The 20,354-nt window shown below is 32.1% G+C and overlaps 1 protein-coding gene across 2 annotated transcripts; it reads right to left on the minus strand.

The window, feature by feature from the left end:
• Nucleotides 1-7,046: 7,046 nt before the first annotated feature.
• On the minus strand, nucleotides 7,047-20,076 carry LOC143069479 (molecular chaperone MKKS-like). Of its 2 annotated transcripts, none has more exons than XM_076244131.1 (6): nucleotides 19,977-20,076; nucleotides 12,559-12,779; nucleotides 10,707-11,679; nucleotides 9,876-10,048; nucleotides 8,051-8,161; nucleotides 7,047-7,656 (listed from the first exon to the last, which is right to left on the minus strand). In XM_076244131.1, the coding sequence occupies exons 3-6, from the start codon at nucleotides 11,671-11,673 to the stop codon at nucleotides 7,234-7,236; spliced, it is 1,674 nt and encodes a 557-aa protein (XP_076100246.1). In that variant the 5' UTR covers nucleotides 11,674-11,679; nucleotides 12,559-12,779; nucleotides 19,977-20,076; the 3' UTR covers nucleotides 7,047-7,233. The 2 variants fall into 2 exon arrangements, with proteins under 2 accessions (XP_076100246.1, XP_076100245.1); XM_076244130.1 differs by having other exon boundaries at nucleotides 8,051-8,179.
• Nucleotides 20,077-20,354: the final 278 nt, after the last annotated feature.

A 20,354-nucleotide genomic window follows, 5' to 3' on the forward strand; every position in this document is an offset into this window, starting at 1 on the left:
AAAAGTCCAAAATAAAAACGTGTGTGCATGTGTTACTAATTGAAATTTAAGTTTATACATTTGTAACAAGGTTCATGTGCTGTAATATAAATAATATCTATACTTTAACTGTATTTTTTTTTAATATATGAACTGCAACTGTGGTTTTGGTTGTAGGTGTTGTCTCAAGAGTGAGTTTAATTCCCAAACAAAGACTTGTAAAAAATGGTACATTTCCTGCTTCTTTGCTTTATAGCATCATGAGCATACAGTAGTTAAAAATGATGTTAAGAACAAGTATGAAATAGGGTATGATTGCCAATAACTGTTCACCAGAGACCAAATGACAAAGTAAATACATGTAACAACTAAACAAGTTACAACTATAGGTCACTGTATGGTGCCTTCAACAATTAGCAAAACTGATACTGTATAGTCAACTAATAACAGATTGATTAATGTTCAAAACATTGAAAAGATTTATTTTTTATATAATACAGCAACAAGTTAACCAATGAATTACAAGCTCCCTACTTAGGACATGCGTCTACAGAATGTGGCAGGGTAAAACATGTTTGCGGGTGCCCAACCCTCCCCTAACCTAAGACAGTGGTGTAACCATGGTAACAGCACAATATATTAACAAACTATAAAAACCATCATGAGGCATGTCAGTTACATTTGTAGATACAAATTTAAAGCAGAAAAACAAGGATCAAAAACACAAATAGGTTGTTGCAAGGTACATCACCTCTGCAAAAATGACACCAAGCCAAGATCTGAGAGTATATTACAGTTAGCTAGTTCAAAGCAAAGAACAACTAAGAAAACAAATCATGTGCCTGACTAAATTATCAATCGGTATACACCCAACATCCAATGGATCTAGTGTAAAGACATCATTAACAGTCGAAGAAAAACATGACCTTTTTCAATGCCAAAATATAGGTACCAACAGATAGTAGAACCATGAATGTGTATATATTATATATATAACAATCATATTAGTTTGGTTTTAATTTACTCGTAGCAAAAATCAATATTGATTATATACCAATAAAAACAATATTTAAAGATCTTTTTACAGTGTTGAATTGGTATCATTTTAAGAGCATCGATAAGTTTACCTTAGTAAGACTGTTACCTTGCAATTGTTAACTACATGTGACACATTTAAAAAGTCTGGTTCAGCTTGTTGGTCTAGTCCCAAGCCAGGTTCATATTGCATCAGCATGTTATTGTGCTATATGCAGGTCCATCATCAAATCTGTAGGACTGGTACCATCTGAACTGGAGGAAAAATTATTTCTTCTGAGAGTGATTTTTGTCAAGACTGGGACTTAGTTGCAGAAAGCTAAGCATAGGGATAGTAATCAGGCTGTTTAACTAACTTCTTTATAAAGTTTTATGTTTTAAAAGGTGGAAGACTTGGATTCTTCATGCTTTGTATATAGATCCCAGATACAACAACCAATAGTATTTTGGTGTATGGAAGATTTTAAGGTGTATATGTCCACATGGCAGGTGCATCTGACCTTGACCTCATTTTTATGGTTCAGTGGTTATAGATAAGTTTTTGTGTTTTGGTCTGTTTTCCTTATACTGTATGCAAAAGGTCTACTGTATTTAGTAAATGAAATGATTGTAAGGTGTACACATGCAACTGGCAGGTGTCATCTGACCTTGACCTCATTTGCATGGTTTAGTAGTCAAAGTTAAGTTTTTGAGTTTTGGTCTTTTTTTCTTATGCATGTACTTTATGCAATAGTTTAACTATATTTGGTGTATGGAAATATTTTATGATGTACATGTCAGTCTCGAAGTGTTTATTTGACCTTGACCTCATTCTCATGGTTCATTGCTCAGTGTTAAGTTTTTATACGACCGCAAAAATTCTAATTTTTTGGTCGTATATTGCTATCACGTTGGCGTCGTCGTCGTCGTCGTCGTCGTCGTCCTAATACTTTTAGTTTTCGCACTCTTACTTTTGTAAAAGTAAATAGAAATCAATGAAATTTTAACACAAGGTTTATGACCACAAAAGGAAGGTTGGGATTGATTTTGGGAGTTTTGGTCCCAACATTTTAGGAATAAGGGGCCAAAAAGGGCCCAAATAAGCATTTTCTTGGTTTTCGCACTATAACTTTAGTTTAAGTGAATAGAAATCTATGAAATTTTGACACAAGGTTTATGACCACAAAAGGACGGTTGGGATTGATTTTTTTAGTTTTGGTTCCAACAGTTTAGGAATAAGGGACCAAAAAAGGGCCCAAATAAGCATTATTCTTGGTTTTCGCACCATAACTTTAGTATAAGTAAATAGAAATCTATGAAATTTAAACACAAGGTTTATGACCATAAAAGGAAGGTTGGGTTTGATTTTGAGAGTTTTGGTCCCAACAGTTTAGGAATAAGGGGCCCAAAGGGTCCAAAATTGAATTTTTATGTGATTTCATCAAAAATTAAATAATTGGGGTTCTTTGATATGCCGAATCTAACTATGTATGTAGATTCTTAATTTTTGGTCCCGTTTTCAAATTGGTCTACATTAAGGTCCAAAGGGTCCAAAATTAATCTTAGTTTGATTTTAACAAAAATTGAATCCTTGGGGTTCTTTGATATGCTGAATTTAAAAATGTACTTAGATTTTTAATTATTGGCCTAGTTTTCAAGTTGGTCCAAATGGGGGTCCAAAATTAAACTTTGTTTGATTTCATCAAAAATTGAATAAATGGGTTCTTTGTTATGCCAAATCTAACTGTGTATGTAGATTCTTAATTTTTGGTCCAGTTTTCAAATTGGTCTACATTAAGGTCCAAATGGTCCAAAATTAAACTAAGTTTGATTTTAACAAAAATTAAATTCTTGGGTTTTTTGATATGCTTTATCTAAACATGTACTTTGATTTTTGATTATGGGCCCAGTTTTCAAGTTGGCCCAAATCAGGATTCCATATCAAGTACGTATTGTGCAATAGCAAGAAATTTTCAATTGCACAGTATTGCACAATAGCAAGAAATATCTAATTGCACAATATTGTGCAAAAGCAATTAATTTTCAATTGGAGTTATCTTTCTTTGTATAGAATAGTAGTTGATAATATATGTTGGAAATTTGCCAGACATGACTATGATGTCATTTTCTATTTTTATTTGCCAATAACTTTATGTAAATAACTTCATTGGAAATTTGCCAATATAAAATGTTGCTGATGAAGCTTTTTTTCCTTATCTTATCTAAAATGTTTTTAGATAATGTATGTTGGACATTTTCCAGACATGACTATGATGTCATTTTCTATTTTTATTTGCCAATAACTTTATGTAAATAACTTCATTGGAAATTTGCCAATATAAAATGTTGCTGATGAAGTTTTTTTTATTGTTTTATACAATAAACAATGCATATTCACTTTTACTACCAACCAATCTTTACCATTCAGTGATAACAAACACTTTATTTTACATTTTAGAATTTTATGATGTATTTAAAAGTGTAGTTATTGTTGCAAACTCCATTAGAAATTTGAATTGATATCAGTTTTGGAAAAGGGAAACTGGGTTGTGAAAAAAAGGGGGGGGGTAAATTTTTCTCATTTCAGATTTCATAAATAAAAAGAAAATTTCTTCAAACATTTTTTTGAGAGGATTAATATTCAACAGCATAGTGAATTGCTCAAAGGCAAAAAAAAATTTTTAAAGTTCATTAGACCACATTCATTCTGTGTTAGAAACCATTGCTGTGTCAACTATTTAATTTTAGATTTAAATAAGTTTGAAGAAGAAATCTTTAATTGATTTGTAAAATCTTGACATTTGTTTTGTGTAAAAAAAACCATGTAATGTCAAAAATTTGATCACAATCCAAATTCAGAGCTGTATCACGCTTGAATGTTTTGTCCATACTTGCCCCAACTGTTCAGGGTTCGACCTCTGCGGTCGTATAAAGCTGCGCCCTGCGGAGCACCTGGTTCTAACTTTAGCTAGTAGATGATTATAATTGTTGTATGTAAGGATTGTAAGCTGTACATGTCTGCCCTGACCTTGACCTCATTTTCATGGTCCATTGGTCAATGTTTAGTTTTATTGGTTAAGTCGGTTTCTTCGAAACTATAAGCAATCTAAAGGTCAACTATATTAAGATGTACATGATTTCTTGTTTGGTTTATATGATCTTGAGCTCATTTTTCTTGGATCATGTCAAGTTTATTTTAAAGTTGTAGAAAAGCTTTATATTTAGAACTATCAACATAATTATATCAATGGGTAATAAAGAAGGCGAAACATTTCAGTGTGTGCACTTTTGTTAGAATTTAGGACTGCAGAAAAGAATTTGAAAAAATAAATGAGGTCCAATCAAGTATAGTATAAAACCTGTATACAGTTGATTTTTTTGTGACAATCCAAAGCATAGAGTGCTTTTATTAATATACCTGAGGACTGTCTTGGATATTTCCAATGCATTCCTCCCATAAAGCATTCTGTTATTCTACCACAGTACCTATACAGGTGATTTTTTTGTTTGGATACATTTTGAAGTTTTCTCACAATGGTAAAATTTCCTCCTTTTTAACACCCTTCCTTTAATATTTATCCTTTAGTCACAAATTTAGGCAATCAATGGAGACATCTGCGCAATGTCAAATTCATCCATTATGTTTTTAAAGTATGATATATATCTGCTAGACAAAGTTTTGGGTACATTTTTATTTTAATATTTCTATTACTATAATATCGCTTGTACCTGTATAGACATCCAATTGGTGAAGTTTAAAACTTTTTGAACATATTTCTTTGCAATATTGAATCACATAAACAATGAAATTGCTATCTTTGTAAGTTGTATGGCTTTTACTAACCCGTTTTCAAATCAACATATTCAAGCATGACGCCAAAAGACCATAGCTCTGCACAAAATCATTTGAACTTGATCTGTAAATTGTCATTATAAAACAATAAGCCAAATATCAAATTCAATATCCCCAAGGATGACGAAAAAAAGAGCAAGAAACTAAATATTTGAGTGAATTTTTTAAGTTCAAGGACCATAACTCTGCTCAAAATCATCAGACCAGAACAAAATTCGAACTTGATCTGTAACTTGTAATGATATAACAATATACGAAATATCAAATCAATATCTGCAAGCAAGAAGTAAAAAAGTGTGGAAAACTGATTTGCCTGACTGACAGATGGACAAACAAACCGACGGAATCCAAACCTAAAGTCCCCTTCGACAAATCAGTAATAATCTCCATGGAAATGAGATGTGCCAATGTTAATACAACTGCATACCAAATATGATTGACCTACATTTTGTGGTTCACCACAAACTAATACATTGTTGATACTGCCGCTGCTGCTAAAGCCGAAAATGCATACCTTTGTCTTGCATTTTGGCTCTGTCAAGCGAGACATAATTGGTTTCTCCTCTAGCCCATGACCCTCGACATATTTTAAAATTAAACCTTGTCTAAGTGTAAAGTTGTATTGTTGTTAGGCATATAAAAAATAGACAACTTCAAGTAATTAAATCAATATGATTTTATTTCAAGATTAACCATATTAATCTCAGAATGATGCTAAAAAGACTGGCAATGTAGAACAATTTTTTTTCTCAACATTATGTTTTACAGTTATATATGTAAAGTTGCATGAAAATAAATTCATTACAATTGGCAGAAAATCAGCAGTACAGGCTTATATAGCTCAATTTGGTGATTTAAGCTCAATTGTGATTACCTCCCTTTGAATTTTTTTAGTAAAAATTTGATTTCTGTCAAACTAAAGCAGAAATAATTTAAGAAAGGCTGAATTTATTTCTATTAATTTTTGACTTTTTCGTGAAAACAAAATGCTAACAAAACTTGATAAATGTCAAGCCAGAATTATTGAACCTTTTTGTATAATTAAACACAGAATATTAAAACAAATACACACAAACCATTGCAAATAAAAACAAATCTAGGATTCAAATGCAAGTAATACTGCTTATTTAAACATTTATATCCTATTCTATAATAACTAACAGCAACTTAAATATTGAATACACATGTTGCAACAGCTTCTTTGTCATGTGACACAATAAATACCAAAATCTTTATAACTGAAAAATACTGTAACACAAAACAATAAATGTACAAAGTATAACATTCAATGACTCTTTAAAAAAAGAAAAATTCAAAACAAAGACTTGTTCACAATGCTTTCATGATAGAACTGAATTAAACAATCTACAGGTATACCATATATGAATTTAAAGATGACTTATAAAGTAGCCTTTAGGGATATCCAGATTTATGACCGACCAATTTTCCCATATTATTTTTCTATATTCATCTTGATTTAACATACAATAGATTATACAATTACTCTTTTATTACATTAACATTATAAAATATAGGATATGACAGAACACAAAATGCATTTAGGTATATCCTATATTTTATATGCTAAATATTTTTTTCAGCTGATTCACACAATAAATATGACTTCCAATGATAAAAAATTCTATTTGGAGATACCTGCTTGGAGACCATTTATATCATATTACTCATCTACTTTTAAAACTAATAGCAAAATATGGTGTAATAACCTATCAAATAAGTAAAATATGAATTATAACACATTCAACCACTCATTAAAATACTGTAATTTCAGAAATTAATGCATGCATTTATTATTGCAATTTTGTCATTTTAGACTAAAATGCAATTTTAATTTTTGCGATATTAAGAAAAATACTGTTTAATTCATATATATATATATATATTTATAAAATCAAAATATGAATTCAAATTATTGCGATTAAAACCGTCACATTTTTGGCAATAATAAAAACATCGCAATAATTTCTGAATTTACAATTAGCAAAATATAAATTAAACACATTCAACCACCCATTTATTAATACAGTGAGTGGACATAAATATTCTGAAATTATATTTTATTTTCATCTTACATTTTCTATAAAACCTGATGATCAACTTGTAATTTTCCATTCTTCATAATTGCACCATTAACAAGGTACTCTTTATCAAAATTTATGTAACAATATTGTTCACTAAACTTCTTTTTTTTTTCAAATTGGCTACCTTGTCTGCAAATCAGATGAGTATAAAACTCGAGAAATATATTTCTTGAAAAAATTCTTGTTTGCGATTAACTCTGTGATTATTTTGAGAAAGAAAACAACCATTTTTTACAAAATACAAACAGATAATATCTGAATGAATACTTTTGTCCACTGCCTGTATCAAGAATCACATATAAACAAGTTTGTAGTTAGTAATGCATTAGCAGTGAGGAAAGAAGTGTTTACAGCATTGACACACATGTCTAACTGATCTATCACAATAGTTCTCTTCATCACAGAACTGTTGTAATCTTCTTGTAGTTTTTTATTCACTGGGTTACCTATATCCACATAGTCTAAATCTACAAGTTCTGTATTCTCCAAACAATAAATACCACAACTGCAAATTACCTCCCCTTCTTCAGCTTCCTTTGGAACTCTCCAAAAATGATGGTAGGTACAATCAGTCTTGCCTTCTTCAGAGTCCTTGACAACTGTTTTTGCAATATTCTGTAAACTTTTACAAACCACATCTAATGCTGATAATATTGCAGACTTTGAACAATAAAACTCTTCAACAAGACTTGGCATTTCAGACAGCACCTGTGAAAACAAAACATATAAAAAAATACAAATGCAAATATATAAACATCCACCTTTATTCATATTAATTTTGCCATCCAACAAGGAAAATGTTTTATCAACTTTTAATGATTAAATACTAAATTTATGTATTCTACTTATGACACCACCTTAATTCAAACTTGATCTGTGTTTTGTGGTAATAAGCGTTGTGTTCTAGTCTCATTACAATTGGTTGAGAAAAACTAAAGGTAGAGAGATACGACAGGGACACAAAAAGATTTGATACTGATACATTGTACATATTAGGTTGGGTATGAGAAAGTATTGACTATATATCTAGAACACACAGAATTTTTGCCACAAAAATAAATTAATTATTGATATCGTAGAAAATCTTTGAAAGAAGTAATACTTTTTTCCTGAGATTGAAACATGTCTTCATTTCCCAGCATCCTCCTCCAGGAAGTACATATGATGAGAAAGCTAATCTCTCCATGGAATGTAGTGCACTTGAACATACTGTCTGAAAAATAAGAGTAATCTATTTTGAAACTATAAACAAGAGTGCACACGCTGAAATGTCTCGCCTTCTATAATAATCATTGATATTATGTTGATAGTCCTAAGTATAAAGCTAAGCTTTATTACAACTGTCACATAAACTTAACATTAACCAAGATAACTAAACAAAGACCAATGAACCTTGAAAAAGAGGTCCAGGTCAGATGAACCATGCCAGGCAGACAAGTACAGCTAACAATGCTTCTATACAACATATATAGTTGACACATTACTTATAGTTTAAGAAAAATGGACCAAAACACAAAAACTTAACACTGTGCAATGAACCGTGAAAATGAGGTCACGGTTAAATAAAACCTGCTCGACTGACATAAAGATCATAAAATATTTCCATACACCAAATATAGTTGACCTATGGCATATAGCATTAGATAAAAAGACTAAAGCTCAAAAACTTAACTTTGACCACTGAACCATGAAAATGAGGTCAAGGTCACATGACATCTGCCCGCTAGACATGTACACTTAACAAGCATTCCATACAACAAATATAGTAGACCTATTGCATATGGTATGAGAAAAACAGACCACAACACAAAAATTTAACTGTAACCACTGAACCATGAAAATGAGGTCAAGGTCAGATGACACCTGCCAGTTGGACATGTACACCTTACAGTCCTTCCATACACCGAATATACTAGCACTATTGCTTATAGTATCTGAGATATGGACTTGACCACCAAAACTTAACCTTGTTCACTGATCCATGAAATGAGGTCGAGGTCAAGTGAAAACTGTCTGACAGATACGAGGACCTTGCAAGGTACGCACATATCAAATATAGTTGTCCTATTACTTATAATAAGAGAGAATTCAACATTACAAAAAATTTGAACTTTTTTTTCAAGTGGTCACTGAACCATGAAAATGAGGTCAAGGACATTGGACATGTGACTGACGAAAACTTCGTAACATGAAGTATCTATATACAAAGTATGAAGCATCCAGGTCTTTCACCTTCTAAAATATAAAGCTTTTAAGAAGTGAGCTAACGCCGCCGCCGTAGCCGCTGCCGCCGGATCACTATCCCTATGTCGAGCTTTCTGCAACAAAAGTTGCAGGCTTGACAAAAACTGTTCAGAATTATTGATCTCTATTTCATAGGCAACTACTGAAGACTATTCAATTACAACATACATGGTACCTAGGAAAGGCATTTTTAAAATGGAGAAACCACCTGTAGAGGTAAATTAATGTAAATTACACTTACATTTCCATTATGCAAAAACATATATGACACCCAACCTTAGTTGAGATTTTGATGTGCCTTCCCAGGGTCCAATGTATATTTTTGTGGAACAGCCATTTAAAGATGTCTGCCATCTCCTATGTGTTGTGTAAATATTAACATGTTGTTTTTTTCATTTTTTAATCCATATCAAATCATGGATAAATGTCTATTTATAAAAATTGTTTTTAAAAATTCTCAGGTATAACTTTTTCTGGAGTGTGATATATTCAGGTCATTTAGATCTGAAGATTTGTTCAGGAAATATTTTAATTTTCTAAAAACATGCCCACTAATTATTGGAGAAAGCTTGCTACAACTCATACTTTCATTAATCCCTTTCTCAATGATAAAACATTTCAAAAATATTAATGGAATGAAAGTAGATGTGCACCATCAATACATCACCACCACATAAACCAACCTTTAATTCCTGTACCGATTCTTCATGATCACTGGTTAACATTAATGTTGCTACAGGAGATTCCTGATTCTTCAGGAAAAGATAACTCTTTTTGTTGATAGTTTGATGTTCTATAGAATCTAGGTGTCCAATATCTGATAATGATACAGTAAAACTTCTCAAAGATTGTGCTCCTGAAATAAACATGGAAAGTTCTGTTTAAAATTAATCTTTTAGAATCTCTAGTTCAGGCAATCATACATTTGTCATAGGTGCTACTTTAATATTCATAAGTATTGATTTAATACTATAGGCTAGCATGTGGAACAAATATTCAGTGAAAACTAAAAGTTTAAATTCTCGACACATTGTATTGCAATTCTTTTTATGAAGAAAGTTGTCCTTTTTTTCTTCCTAATCTTTTATCTATATGAGTTTATACCTCAAGTTTTTATGTGGTTCATTTTGTTAAATCTTTATATTGTTTTGCAGACTTTTGTTTTGTTTTTCCTCTTTTTCTTTCAAAAGTGTTGTCTACATTTTATAAACATGTGGTTATTTATTCTATCTTTGCTTATGGTATCTTGCCTAGTTTTGTCTTTTTCGTAAAACATGAAATATTCTACTCATTTATCTAACAATTCTACCTAATAATTCTATAGCTGTGAAAGGAAATGTATATATGTCAACTAATGTTAATTAGAAGATACCAACATGGCTGGTAAAGGAAACAACAGTCGACCTTGTTATGTCAAAGTTTGGTCCCAGTTTTTGACACAACCGAATTTGACACAACAAGGTTTGACTGTACTTTGTAATGTGAATGGACCCTTCAGTAAATTATCTACCAACCTGTTAATTTCAGTATGAATGGAATCATTTGTGAGCCAAGACGTTCTACAGGTAAAATATTTTGTTTATACAGGTAACTTTTCACTGAAGGATGAATAACTTTCTGACAGAAAATGACCCCAACATTTAATTCTGCACATCTGTCACAAAATTTCATTATTCTACTTAAAACTGTTTTTTCTTCTGACAAATCATTGAAAATTTCATATTCTGCATCCATAATTTCTTCTGTATCACCTGTCATGGAAACGGTTACCACAGCAACAGGGATCTGATTGTTAACTTTCCTTAAATTATTCATTGCAGTCTGAGGAAGTTGATAACCTTGCAATAGCAATCCTGGATATAATTCAGAATTAGAAACAGGAAGTCCTTCAACTGGAATTATATATATGTTCTCTTCCCAGCTACCAGAATTTCCCTCACAAGGGAGATAATTTGCAAATACTTGAACAAGAAGCTTAGAAAAGTTATCTAAATCATACGGATTAAGTTTACACAATGGTTTTCTACCAATTATAGTTTTCACAAAATTAGTCATTTGTTTAAGACTGGAAATATCTATATTAATTTTTAATGAATCAGCAGTAATGTCTTCAACAATAATTGTTAAAAATCTGTCATATACCTCTGATAAATAAGAATTGGAAACATTAAGATTCATAGACTTAGTCAATAATAAAACAGTTAACATAGATACAAAATGTCCTCCATCGGAAAAGTGTTGAAGATGACCTTCAACGGCTGTCACAATGAGTCGAATGACAGGTTTAGACACAGACAATGATTGTAGCAGACGACAAGAGGTAGAGGTCATGGTCAGATGACCTCCAACAGAATTCTGTACCATCTGGATACATCCTCCGCGACATGATGATGTTATCTTCAGGAGTAGATTCTGGGCATTGACTATATCAGGACTCACAAGGTTCTGTAATTGTAAAGTTCCAGCTGCTGATTGGTCCATAATTATCTAGAATAAAAACGTGTAAATTAAACTCTATTAAACAGTGGTTCTTTAAAATGACATCAATGATTCCAGTTAAACTAGAATTTTCTCTTAATTAGACTAGTTTCCTGTCAGAAAAAACATTGAAAGTATCTGATTGTGCATGATTTTGAATAAAATTTCAGAAATATTCTTATCCTATATGCTCATATATTCTTAGATACAATATACATTTACACGATAAAAAGATATATTTAAACTTTTCAAATAAGCAAATGTTTACAGAAAAAATAGGAAATAACTCTTTCATGACATGCTCTATTTTCATTTTAACATGGGGGTCACTATATTTGATGACATTTTACACTGAGCATTAGCTTCATTAGAACTTTGGTGGATAGTTGTCTCATAAACATTTATACCACATCTTCTTATTTTTTTACAAAGATATGACTAGCTTTTGTAAAAATGAAAGTAAAATGCAAATGTTAAAATTGAAATGGCAATATCTAAACATTTCAAATATGCATAATATTTTAAGTCGATGGGCCATGAATGAAGGTACAGGGCCAAATTAAAGAAAAACAATAACCTAGTACAAGATTTAATTTTTCTTTCAATATTTTAATAGAAATTTGAACGTACATTTGAAAGAGCAGAAGTTATTAGAAACTTGGGAAGATAAAGATATAGGTCTTGACTAGTGATTCAGTAGATAGACTACTAAGACAACTCAGCCCCACTTTGCCAAGTGACACAGAGGATGAAATAGACCAATGTGTCAATTTAGCCTCCAAGTTGAACAAGCTAGTGATACAATACATGTAGATGAACTGCTTAGACCACTCAACTTCCGAGACCCTTTGGGTAGGTGAAAATAACAAAACTAATTTGAGTAATTACCTCATTATTTTTAACTTTCTGATTCTTGTTTCTTTGTTTTATTTATTTTCTTCATTTGTCTTAGTCTTTCAGCACTTCTCTGTTGTCCAGTGCTCAGTTGCATGTGTTTGTAATAAGCATATGGTAGTGTTATAATGGAGCCACCACCAACAATCAGAATAAAGGAAAATATTTTGTTCTGATTTGTCCAATTACTCAGCTGCCAGAATGATGCTGAAATCCTGTAAAACAAAATAAAACCAATTTTATAATAAAAGTTTTCAACTTGCTAGCCATCATCTAGAAGGAATAATAGATACATGTGCAGAATTTGCAAAATATTAATGAACCAGATGCTCCGCAGGGCACAGCTTTATACGACCGCAGAGGTTGAACCCTGAACGGTTGGGGCAAGTATGGACACAACATTCAAGCTGGATACAGCTCTAAATTTGGATTGTGATTAAATAGTTGACACAGCATAGGTTTCTGACACAGAATGAATGTGGTCTAATGAACTTAAAAATTTTCTTTTGCCTTTGAGCAATTCACTATGCTGTTGAATATTAATCCTCTCAAAAAAATGTTTGAAGAAATTTTCTTTTTATTTATGAAATCTGAAATGAGAAAAATTTAACACACACCCCCCCCCCACCCCCCCCCCCCCCCCCCCATTTTTATTCACATCCCCCTTTCCCTTTTTCCAAAACTGATCTCAATTCAAATTTCTAATGGAGTTTGCAACAATAACTACTCATTTAAATACATCATAAAATATTACAAGAGTGCACACGCTGAAATGTCTCACCTTCTATACTAATCATTGATATTATGTTGATAGTCCTAAGTATAAAGCTTTATTACAACTGTCTCATTAACTTAACATTAACCAAAATAACTAAACAAAGACCAATGAACCATGAAAATGAGGTCAAGGTCAGATGAACCATGCCAGGCAGACATGTACAGCTAACAATGCTTCTATACAACATATATAGTTGACCTATTACTTATAGTTTAAGAAAAATTGACCAAAACACAAAAAATTAACACTGTGCAATGAACCGTGAAAATGAGGTCATGGTCAAAAGAACCCTGCGCTACTGACATAAAGATCATAAAATATTTCCATACACCAAATATAGTTGACCTATGGCATATAGTATTAGATAAATAGACCAAAACTCAAAAACTTAACTTTGACCACTGAACCATGAAAATGAGGTCAAGGTCACATGACATCTGCCCGCTAGACATGTACACCTTACAATCATTCCATACAACAAATATAGTAGACCTATTGCATATAGTATGAAAAAAACAGACCAAAACACAAAAATTTAACTATAACCACTGAATTATGAAAATGAGGTCAAGGTCACATGACATCTGCCCACTAGACATGTACACCTTACAATCATTCCATACAACAAATACAGTAGACCTATTGCATATAGTATGAAAAAAACAGACCAAAACACAAAAATTAAACTATAACCACTGAACCATGAAAATGAGGTCAAGGTCAGATGACACCTGCCAGTTGGACATGTACACCTTACAGTCCTTCCATACACCGAATATACAAGCCCTATTGCTTATAGTATCTGAGATACGGACTTGACCACCAAAACTTAACCTTGTTCACTGATCCATGAAATGAGGTCGAGGTCAAGTGAAAACTGTCTGACAGACATGAGGACCTTGCAAGGTACGCACATATCAAATATAGTTATCCTATTACTTATAACAAGAGGCTCTCAAGAGCCTGAATCGCTCACGTGGTAAACAATGCCTTATTGAACATATTGAACCATGCCAGGCAAACATGTACAGCTAACAATTCTTCAATATTACAAATATATATGACTTACTGTTTATAAATAAAGAAAATGAGACCAAAACACAAACACTTAAAACTTAGCAATGGACTGTGAAAATGAGGTCAAGTTCAAATAAAACCTGCGTAACCGACATATAGATCATAAAATATTTTCATACACCAAATATAGTTGACCTAATGCATAAAGTATTAAAAAAATAGACCAAAACTAAAAAAGTTAACTTTGACCACTGAATTATGAAAATGAGGTCAAGGTTAGATGACACCTGTCAGCTAGACATGTACACCTTACAATCATTCTATACACCAATTTTAGTAGACCTATTGCATATAGTATAAGAAAAACAGACCAAAACACAAAAACTTAACTATAACCACTGAACCATGAAAATGAGGTCAAGGTGAGATGACACCTGCCAGTTGGACATGTACACTTTACAGTTCTTCTATACACCAAATCTACTAGACTTATTACTTATAGTATCTGAGATATGGACTTGACCACCAAAATTTAACGTTGTTCACTGATCCATGAAATGAGGTCGAGGTCAAGTGAAAACTGTCCGACAGGCATGAGGGCCTTGCAAGGAACGCACATACCAAATATAGTTATTCAATTCTGCCGCCGGATCACTATCCCTATATCAAGCTAACCGCAACAAAAGTTGCAGGCTCGACAAAAATGATCAAGACAATTTTTTTAACTAATCATTTATTAAGCATGTATACACGTTTCCTTCTAATATAATATGCATACAAGAAGAGCGGCAGGACGTTATTTTTATTACATTATAGTTACAATAAAAGAATTTTAACAATAAAATTGTTATTGTTACATTATTAAATTGTTATTCTTTCGAATTTCTTCATTCATGATTTGGATTTATTCCACTGCAAAGAAGGGGCAAGGGGCTCCAATAACAGCAAAACAGTTAAATGATTTCATTAACAGTTAGGCATGGACCATTTAACTTGTAGGGGGACATGGTTTTTTTTCTGGTCAGAATATTTTCTATTTTTTGGAAGTAGCACAACAAATTATTTTTTTTGCAAATTGCAAATTGAAAATTTCAGGACAGGTAGACCTTGACCTAATAAATATTTTAACTTCAGTCTTATTTGCTCTAAATGCTGGAGTTTTTTAGATATAAGCCAAAAACTGCATTTTACCCTGTGTTCTATTTTTAGCCATGACGGCCATGTTTTTAGACAAAATAGAAAATAAAACACAAACTTTATTTTATACACCCTACTGATCATTCAGTTGAAGTTTGGTTGAATTTGGTTGAGTAGTTTTAGAGGAGAAGATTTTTTAAAGTTAGCAAATATGATGAACAAATTGTGAAAAAATTGTCATTAAAGGACAATAACCCCTTAAGGGGTCAATTGACAATTTTGGTCATATTTAACTTATTTGTAGATCTTACTTTGCTGATCATTTTTGCTGTTTACAGTTTATCTTTATCTATAATGATATTCAAGATAATGACCAAAAACTGCCAAATTTCCTTAAAATTACCAATTAAGTGGCAGCAACCCAACAATGGTTTGTTTGATTTGTCTGAAAATTTCAGGGCTGATAGATCTTGACCTAATGAACATTTTTACCCCATGTCAGATTTGCTCTAAATGCTTTCGTTTTTGAGATATAAGCCAAAAACTGCATTTGACCCCTATGTTCTATTTAAAGTAAGGGCGGCCATATTTTTTGACGGATCAAAAATCGAAGCACACACTTTGTGCAGGATAATCTAAGGAACTATCATGCTAAGTTTCATCCAAATCCATTCAGTAGTTTCAGAGGAGAAGATTTTTTAAAGTTAGCAAATATGATGAACAAATTGTGAAAAATTGTCAATAAAGGACATTTACCCCTTAAGGGGTCAATTGACAATTTTGGTCATATTAACCTATTTGTAGATCTTACTTTGCTGATCATTTTTGCTGTTTACAGTTTATCTTTATCTATAATGATATTCAAGATAATGACCAAAAACTGCAAAATTTCCTTAAAATTACCAATTAAGTGGCAGCAACCCAACAATGGTTTGTTTGATTCGTCTGAAAATTTCAGGGCTGATAGATCTTGACCTAATGAACATTTTTACCCCATGTCAGATTGCTCTAAATGCTTCCGTTTTTGAGATATAAGCCAAAAACTGCATTTGACCCCTATGTTCTATTTAAAGTAAGGGCAGCCATGTTTTTTGACGGATCAAAAATCGAAGCACACACTTTGTGCAGGATAATCTAAGGAACTATCATGCTAAGTTTTATCCAAATCCATTCAGTAGTTTCAGAGGAGAAGATTTTTTAAAGTTAGCAAATATGATGAACAAATTGTGAAAAATTGTCAATAAAGGACATTTACCCCTTAAGGGGTCAATTGACAATTTTGGTCATATTAACCTATTTGTAGATCTTACTTTGCTGATCATTTTTGCTGTTTACAGTTTATCTTTATCTATAATGATATTCAAGATAATGACCAAAAACTGCAAAATTTCCTTAAAATTACCAATTAAGTGGCAGCAACCCAACAATGGTTTGTTTGATTCGTCTGAAAATTTCAGGGCTGATAGATCTTGACCTAATGAACATTTTTACCCCATGTCAGATTGCTCTAAATGCTTCCGTTTTTGAGATATAAGCCAAAAACTGCATTTGACCCCTATGTTCTATTTAAAGTAAGGGCAGCCATGTTTTTTGACGGATCAAAAATCGAAGCACACACTTTGTGCAGGATAATCTAAGGAACTATCATGCTAAGTTTTATCCAAATCCATTCAGTAGTTTCAGAGGAGAAGATTTTTTAAAGTTAGCAAATATGATGAACAAATTGTGAAAAATTGTCATTAAAGGACATTTACCCCTTAAGGGGTCAATTGACAATTTTGGTCATATTAACCTATTTGTAGATCTTACTTTGCTTATCATTTTTGCTGTTTACAGTTTATCTTCATCTATAATAATATTCAAGATAATGACCAAAAACTGCAAAATTTCCTTAAAATTACCAATTAAGTGGCAGCAACCCAACAATGATTTGTTTGATTCATCTGAAAATTTCTGGGCTGATAGATCTTGACCTAATGAACATTTTTACCCCATGTCAGATTTGCTCTAAATGCTTTCTTTTTGAGATATAAGCCAAAAACTGCATTTGACCCCTATGTTCTATTTTAAGTAACGGCGGCCATGTTTTTTGACGGATCAAAAATCGAAGCACACACTTTGTGCAGGATAATCTAAGGAACAATCATTTTAAGTTTCATTCAAATCCATTCAGTAGTTTCAGAGGAGAAGATGTTTGAAAAATTGTTAACGACGACAGACGACGACGACGATGGACGCCAAGTGATGAGAAAAGCTCACATGGCCTTTTAGGCCAGGTGAGCTAATAAGAGAGAATTCAACATTACAAAAAATCTGAACTTTTTTTTCAAGTGGTCACTGAACCATGAAAATGAGGTCAAGGACATTGGACATGTGACTGACGGAAACTTCGTAACATGAGGCATCTATATACAAAGTATGAAGCATCCAAGTCTTCCACCTTCTAAAATATAAAGCTTTTAAGAAGTTAGCTAACACCGCCGCCGTAGCCGCCGCCGGATCACTATCCCTATGTCGAGCTTTCTGCAACAAAAGTTGCAGGCTCAATAAAAATGTAACAAAAGGTGCTTGTTATCACTGAATGGTAAAGATTGTTTTAATTTATCAGTTGGTAGTAAAAGTGAATATACATTGTATATTGTATAAAACAATGATTTAAGTTGACTCAACTACTATTCTGGACAAAGATAGATAACTCCAATCAATTGAAAATTTCTTGCTATTGCACAATATTGTGCAATTAGATATTTCTGCTATTGCACAATACTGTGCAATTGAAGATTTCTTGCTATTGCGCAATACTGAGCAATTGAAAATTTCTTGCTATTGCACAATGCTGTGCAATTGAAGATTTCTTGCTATTGCTGAATACTGTGCAATTGAAAATTTCTTGCTATTGCACAATACTTAATATAATAATTTTTGATCCTGATTTGAACCAACTTGAAAACTGGGTCCATAATCAAAAATCTAAGTACATATTTAGATTCAGCATATCAAAAAAGCCCAAGAATTCAATTCTTGTTAAAATCAAATTTAGTTTAATTTTGGACCCTTTGGACTTTAATGTAGACCAATTTGAAAACGGGACCAAAAATTAAGAATCTACATACACAGTTAGATTTGGCATATCAAAGAACCCCAATTATTCAATTTTTGATGAAATCAAACAAAGTTTAATTTTGGACCCCAATTTGGACCATCTTGAAAACTGGGCCAATAATCAAAAATCTAAGTACATTTTTAGATTCAACATATTAAAGAACCCCAAGGATTCAATTTTTGTTAAAATCAAACTAAGTTTAATTTTGGACCCTTTGGACCTTAATATAGACCAATTTGAAAACGGGACCAAAAATTAAGAATCTACATACACAGTTAGATTTAGCATGTCAAAGAACCCCAATTATTCAATTTTTGATGAAATCAAACAAAGTTCAATTTTGGACCCTTTGGGCCCCTTATTCCTAAACTGTTGGGACCAAAACTCCCAAAATCAAACCCAACCTTCCTTTTATGGTCATAAACCTTGTGTTTAAATTTCATAGAATTCTATTTACTTATACTTAAGTTATGGTGCGAAAACCAAGAATAATGCTTATTTGGGCCCCTTTTTGGCCCCTAATTCCTAAACTGTTGGGACCTCAACTACCAAAATCAATCCCAACCTTCCTTTTGTGGTCATAAACCTTGTGTTTAAATTCCACTGATTTCTATTTACTTATACTATAGTTATTGTGCGAAAACCAAGAATAATGCTTATTTGGGCCCCTTTTTGGCCCCTAATTCCTAAACTGTTGGAACCAAAACTCCCAAAATCAATCCCAACCTTCCTTTTGTGGTCATAAACCTTGTGTCAAAATTTCATAGATTTCTATTCACTTAAACTTAAGTTATAGTGCGAAAACCAAGAAAATGCTTATTTGGGCCCATTTTGGCCCCTAATTCCTAAAATGTTGGGACCAAAACTCCCAAAATCAATCCCAACCTTCCTTTTGTGGTCATAAACCTTGTGTCAAAATTCTATCGATTTCTATTCACTTTTACTAAAGTTAGAGTGCGAAAACTAAAAGTATTCAGACGACGACGACGCAGGATGACGACGCAGGACGACAACGACGCCAACGTGATAGCTATATACGACGAAAAATTAAAATTTTTGCGGTCATATAAAAAAGTATGACATGTATTAAAATAAGGAAAATATTCAAGAAAGGAGAAGATTTTCAAACAATCAACAAAGAAAGAAACTAATAATAGTCTAATTACTTTACTGAAAACATCTTGAGTTCCAATATAAAATATTCAATTTCTACATGTAGTCTGATGAAATTTTAGTCCTGTGCTCTGCAGACAAATTTTTATGAAATACTAATTCAGATGAGTTGTTCACAGAATTTTATCATATTAAAAAAGCTTCTTGAATTTATATCTATATAGATGGGATTATGAAACAACTTGTAATCTAGCTTATTCATACTTTTTAAACATTTTTACAATCTCTGTTTTCTTCTTCTTAATTTACAAGTAATGATGTGCTTAGTTTGTCATCAACCATCTCTTGTCTTAAAGTGGAAAATCTGAAAATAAATAACTAATATGAATCAAAAGTATAATCAATGGATAAATTGAAAATCAAAGTTATAACTTATAATAAATAAGGTAACTGAATGTAAACCTCATGCTGACAGAGGGACACATGTGTCCACACCGACTGTGCCAGAGAGACATAGTACATGTATGTCCATGTTTTAATTTACATGTATGCAAGCTTTATCACATTGCAGTATCTGTTTCAAATAAAAGAAAAATTGTGGGTCCACAAATGTAACAGTCATCATGACGTGACGTATATCCA

This window comes from Mytilus galloprovincialis, chromosome 3, assembly GCF_965363235.1.
Source record: "Mytilus galloprovincialis chromosome 3, xbMytGall1.hap1.1, whole genome shotgun sequence".
Taxonomy (NCBI): domain Eukaryota; kingdom Metazoa; phylum Mollusca; class Bivalvia; order Mytilida; family Mytilidae; genus Mytilus; species Mytilus galloprovincialis.